The sequence below is a fragment of the Trachymyrmex cornetzi genome, unplaced genomic scaffold (assembly GCF_001594075.2).
Source record: "Trachymyrmex cornetzi isolate Tcor2-1 unplaced genomic scaffold, Tcor1.1 scaffold521, whole genome shotgun sequence".
Lineage (NCBI taxonomy): Eukaryota > Metazoa > Arthropoda > Insecta > Hymenoptera > Formicidae > Trachymyrmex > Trachymyrmex cornetzi.
This window is the reverse complement of record NW_017299830.1, coordinates 55,976-62,527: the sequence shown is the minus strand read 5'-3', so window position 1 is coordinate 62,527 and position 6,552 is coordinate 55,976. Positions and strand designations below refer to the sequence as shown.

The following is a 6,552-nucleotide window of genomic DNA, read 5'->3' as shown; positions in this document are numbered from 1 at the left end:
GCAATTATCATCTTTATTGATAATCAAACTTTGATGATAACACTGAAATCTCAATTTTAAAGAAAAATCGAGTATTATTGAGTTATAAATGCATAAATAGCAATTCTACTAAACTAATAAATCATAAAATTAGTACAATATTATCAGTTTTTAACTCTTAATCACTTCAATGTTCACAAGGACGCGAACTCCTGTAAGGATGTCGGTCTTTAATAGTATCTCGTCGGTGCTATTGTTAAACAAAGATGCTTTCTCAATCTGCACACTTTTAAATTCTTGCAATCTGAACACTGCCACAATTTGTAAATTTAACAAAAACGATGTTCACTTATTACGAATGTATAAATAAGGAAATTTAATATTGGTATAAAAAAATTAAATAAACGGTTTTAAAGACAACAATTCTCCTTTAATTCTCTATTTCTAACATATACAGTTCTGTCTTTTACAAGACGATACACGACGATGTTTCGCTCAAAACATTCTCTAGAGATAACTGTACATATTGTGTTAAACATCTCTCCTTCAGATTGATTCAAACGCAAAGAATCTTATACATGTGAATTTCGTTGTGGAATGTTGGGAACGCACAAATACAACGTGATCAAGGATTCCTCTATGCTTTTCGTCTACGTTAATACTGTAAGATATATTACACTTTACAATAATTGCTTGGCGTGAGTGAGCAGTAGCTCTAAAGCAAAACAAATATCCTCAAATATTGAAACAATATTATATCCAGTGTTTATTATAATATAATAGATTCCAGAGATAACATATGTAACCTTGGATCTGCAACTTGCAACTTTTACATGCAAGCTCATAAATTGTTTGTAATTTTTCGGTTTACTTTACATATTAATATCATTACTATCCATTTTACACTCTCATTGCACAACATCAAAAACAATATATGATCCTGTAAGCTTGTAACATTAATATTTTTTAGCCTGCAACAAAGGCGCGTTACTCCTTCCTTTTTTTCCTTTATTATCCGATAACGTATACACCGTTTAACTATTTTCTTTAATCATTCTCTTATCACATTACATCGACCTTTTTTGTAGATACAGGAGTGTTTTAATGTCGAAGAGAAGATAAATCGGATTTGTACGCGCAATTCCATTAAAATAAGCTTACGCATAAGGCGAGACAAATAAAACGATTAATGACGGGAATCTCTCGGATAGAATTCCGCGAGGGTGCTGGCTGGGATTCGCTTAAGCATCTCCTTGGGAAAGATTCGCAAAAGCTGCCAGCCAATGTCCAACGATTCAAAGACCGTGCGATTTTCATAGCTGCCTTGCGAGATAAAGTTTTTCTCAAACTTCGATAGGAATTCCAAGTATAACAGATCATCTGGCGTCAACGCCTCTTCTCCAACGACGGCTTTCATCGCCTGGACGTCTTTTCCAATAGCGTAACACGCATACTGAAAGATATATTTACAATTATAAAAAACAATTACAAATAGGTATTTTTAGAATAGTTATAGAAAAGAGAACTGTGAGGAAGTATATTATAATTTGATTTTATATATTAAAAACATTCTTATAACTTTTTTCATAATTTACAACAACTCACCAATTGGTTGGACACATCAGAGTGATCCTTTCGCGTCATACCCTCGCCAATGGCGGATTTCATGAGACGCGACAAAGACGGCAACACATTCACAGGTGGATAGATCTGCCTATTGTACAGCTGACGATCGACGTAGATTTGACCCTCAGTGATATATCCGGTAAGATCGGGAATTGGGTGAGTGATGTCATCGTTTGGCATAGTAAGAATTGGGATTTGCGTGATAGAGCCATTGCGTCCCTCTACACGGCCGGCACGCTCATAAATCGTGGCGAGATCGGTGTACATATAGCCAGGGAAACCACGTCTACCTGGTACCTCTTCACGAGCGGCTGAGACTTCACGCAACGCCTCAGCATACGAGGACATATCCGTGAGAATAACTAACACGTGTTTCTCGCATTGATACGCCAGAAATTCGGCCGCCGTTAGGGCAAGACGAGGCGTGATGATTCTCTCGATCGTCGGATCGTTGGCCAGATTCAAAAACAGGCACACATTCTCCATAGAGCCATTCTCTTCGAAGTCCTGTTTGAAAAAACGTGCAGTCTCCATGTTGACACCCATAGCGGCAAACACGATGGCGAAGTTGTCCTCATGAGAATCGAGAACCGATTTACCAGGCAATTTGACAAGACCTGCTTGACGACAGATTTGCGCGGCAATCTGTAAAGTAAGAATTGGAGGATGAAATCTTTTTGTTTTAGAATGCCAGTTACAAAATGTATATCACAAAAAACTGAATTTTTGGAGATGTGCATATCCTATAGGAGATGTACATATGTATATATCCCTCTGCAAATGAAAAGTAAACAACAAAAAGATATACTTCGTTATGCGGCAGACCAGCAGCGGAGAAGATGGGAATCTTTTGGCCACGAGCAATAGAGTTCATAACGTCGATGGCCGATATTCCAGTTTGAATCATTTCCTCTGGGTAGATACGAGACCACGGATTAATAGGCTGTCCTTGAATGTCCAAATAATCCTCTGCAAGGATAGGTGGTCCCTTGTCAATCGGTTTTCCTGAGCCATTGAAAACACGACCCAACATGTCTTCGGACACTGGGGTCCGCAGAATGTCACCGGTGAATTCACAGTGAGTGTTCTTTGCATCAATGCCAGATGTACCCTCGAAAACTTGAACCACCGCTTTGGAGCCAGAGACCTCTAAAACTTGACCGGAACGTAGGGAGCCATCTGCGAGCTTCAATTGTACAATTTCAGCAAACTTTGGAAATTTCACTTCGTCCAATATCACTAATGGACCATTTACTCCAGATACTGTTTTATAAGCTAAAAGAAAAAACAATTATTGTTAACTTTGTATTTATTTTGAACATATAAAATTGAGGTATAAATTGATACTTGTATATTTATATAAATTTATATAAAAGCAATAAATAAAAATACAATGTATGTATGGCAATAAACATTTTTTATTATATTAATAAACTAAACCTTTTCTAAGAATAATTCTAAGAATATAATTCTATTTATATCCTTGTCCATTAAAAAGCTTTCATTAATTCATAATTGTCAAAACTATTTTAAACATATTGTATAATATCCGTTCAATATTTGTTCAGCATTTGTTCAGTGTTTATATTTCCTTTGTACTGTATTATATCATAATTTCACGAATACTGCCAGTACTAATGAGGTTACGCCCATAGGTGAAAATATCACAAGAGTATTTAAGTATCTTTCGGTTAAGGAAAACAACATTTCGCGGAAAATTATTTTCTTATGCCCCAAGATCAAAAAACTGTCTTCAGACCACTCTAGACTTTTTAAAAATACTTAAAAAGAGCAATCAAAAGTATGTGGCCACAAAGGCCACTCAAGCAAACACGAGTTGTCGCTCATGGTCACATGACGCTGGCAGCTCGAGGGAACTTCGAGAACGATAAAACCCGCGAGTGTCCTCGGGGAATCGCATCTCTATCCCTCTCCCCCTCGCAGGTTCGCAAACCCGACGGCAATCTCATCTCTCAGGACTGCGCGCGAGAAATTGTCGAAAAAAATGCGGACAGAATTTCAAGTGAGATCAGCTGACCCCAAGTTGGAGAATCGATCAGATGCTACGCCCAATCGCGGATGCCCTATGTATCCGAGCGTTTCCACCTCGTCACCGTCGACGTGGACGCTACTTACTGAGACGAGGCTGCGCGATGAAATCCCGGGACACGGCGAGCACATGCTCCTTATTCGCCTGATGATTGCTGATGGTCTTGGAATACATCTTGAGGGAGACTTCTTTTCAAAACGTTTCACACTCGCGCGTTATCCGCCACTGTTCACTCCGATATCTCCGATCGGCGATCCGACGAACAGCCGGAACAGCAGAAGATACTGCTTTGCTACTGCTTGGCTGCGTCGCTGCGTCGACGGAGAGAGATAGAGATAGAGCGACGGATTGATGCGCTGCAGAAGAAGGGGAAAAGAAAAAAGATGGATAAATGTACTGAAATTGCGAAAGGAGACCTCGGAAGCGACTTTTTCGGATCTCGTGTTTTAGAATAAATCGTGTTTCTTGCAATAAATCATGAAAGACAATATAAATATATGCTTTGAAAGAGAGAAAGAATAATAGTAGTGGAGGTGGGAGAAATGAGAAAAGGATGGAAGATGAGGCACGTGCAATCATGTGGCTTAGACTAGGTGAATCGTTAAACGTTCTCTTTGAACCAAGTTCTGGGAAAAGTTAATGTTTGATGTGGAGAAAAAAGGTATGGGAAATTAAGAGAGACATCAATGTAATTATTCGTAAGATCCACGAATGAAGGGATCCATGCGATTCCTTGACGTTTTTCCCGTTTCTCATTGTCAATTGATGACGAAAAATGGCGGTTTCTTCAATGCGCGATGACGGTTGCGCGTCTGCATCGTAATCGCATCGTGAATCGTGTTACCGGCGATTTATCACCCAAATATGTATTTCGAACTATAATTGAGGTAACAATCAGTTTCTACTATCTATTTTAAAAAAATAAAATTTGCTTACATATTGTTTGTGGTTCACGTATCAAGATCTGTTTGACAATCAGACTCGTATGGAACATTTGCGTTTAAATGGGAATAAAAATCACATCTAGCAAGGAATGGAAATAAACATCTGCGAGTAATGTATTAACGGATATTTGTAATATCTAAAAATACTTATAATTGCACGTAAGACTCTAATTTTAAGACTTAAATTATGTTGTAATATATTCGTATCACGTTTAATTATATTAATACTGAAGAAGGTCTGATTCAAGACCCAAACGTTTATTTATTGTACTTTATCAAATATAATAATTTTAAGCCATCGATATCAGGCGTCCGTAGTTATATGCCTTTTTAATTACATTGTTTTATATTCGTACCACGTATCTAACCTATATTGTTTAAAAAAAATAGTTTTTATGATAATATAAATTATATACAATATAAAATTATTTTTATTTCTTTATATATATCTACCGAAATAAATTAATTTAATTTGACGATTAGGTACTTTCTTATCAAAAAACAAAAAACAAATAAGGACTAATGAGTTTTTTGCGCGGTTGTTAGTGCGTCGCAATATTCGTTTCGCTAAACATGAATAATTTACGGATCTTTTATCTCTCGACTTTGAATGATTTCTGATGTTCATGTCTTTCATGGCTATATGGGTGAGTGCATTAATTTTTCTTTATTATAAAAAATAATTGGTAACGTTTTCGACATCTACACAGATTTTTATCTGTTATTTGTTGCCACTGGAATTGTCAACCATTGCCAATTGAAGATTGAGTTGCCACTCTGCCGTCTTCCTATGAAGAAGTGAGAATTTACATTATAAGTTCAGACATACTGATGATAGCTCGGAAGCAGGCCAAAATGTTTATGCGTAACTAATTTATACTATATTTTAACAATAAACGATTTTTATATTCGCACTAACAACCGCGTAAAAAACTCATTAGCTCTTATTTGTTTTTTGACATTCTCTCTCGAGAGTTTGGTTACTTGTTTTATTTACTTTTATATCATTCCATATAAATGACAAACGATTAAAAATTATAAATGATTCTCAGAAATTGTACAGTTTACGAAGCAATCTGTTGCTCTCGCAAGATGCAAAAATTTCTGTAAAATCTCCAATTTAAGAAATATTGATTGCATGGTGGAAGAAAGTTGACAAAGCATCTAGGGGTGCGTTCCGTTACTCGCATGATGCGCATAATGCATCGTTTATCCTTGTTGCTCACCAAATGTTAAACAAGGATAATGGATGCATCATGCACATCATGCACGATACGGAACGCACCTTAGCTTGCTTGCCGAGCAAATAAACATGATTGGTAATGTAATTTGCTTATACAAATTTAATAAAAGTTTTGAAGTTGAAATTTCTATTTTCTCTTCAGGCAGTATTATCGCAGTATTTATCGTGGTATTATTACGGATTCATCATTTATCTGAGAAAGTGAACAAATTATCAAATTATATTGTGTTTACTGCGCGCTCGACTAAAGTAGCCAATAAAAAATTATATAGAATAATCTCTCTCAAATCTTGACTACTGAAGCTTATATTTGTATATCATTGCTGATTGATGATACTAAATTCAGCGTGGGCACTGCATCGGATTTTAATTTTCTTTTCTGTGTCAGTGAACACCCTAAAAGAAGTTGCATCTATCAATAAGGTTTTTTGTACGCTGTTACGTCAAAATGAGAGGAACAAATGTATCCTACATGAATAAAATTAACATTATTAAAATGAATAATTAACATTAACAATTCACAATTAATAATTAATATTAACATTAATTTATTTATTTATGTATTATATATTTCTTACATACCATTTTTAACATTGGCATTTTTTTGTTCCACTTTAGAAATCGACAAAAATGTAAATTTATGCATTCTTTTTCTCTCTAAAGGGCTCCAGACAATAAAAGGAACAGGGAACAGAGAGAATAAGAATTTC

The 6,552-nt window shown here is 35.9% G+C and overlaps 1 protein-coding gene across 1 annotated transcript; it reads right to left on the bottom strand.

Annotated features, from left to right (window-relative positions):
* Positions 1–1,165: 1,165 nt before the first annotated feature.
* On the bottom strand, positions 1,166–3,829 carry Vha55 (V-type proton ATPase subunit Vha55). Its single transcript, XM_018514594.1, has 4 exons — positions 3,742–3,829; positions 2,414–2,880; positions 1,585–2,250; positions 1,166–1,432 (listed from the first exon to the last, which is right to left on the bottom strand). The coding sequence occupies exons 1-4, from the start codon at positions 3,827–3,829 to the stop codon at positions 1,166–1,168; spliced, it is 1,488 nt and encodes a 495-aa protein (XP_018370096.1).
* Between the last annotated feature and the right edge of the window lie 2,723 nt (positions 3,830–6,552).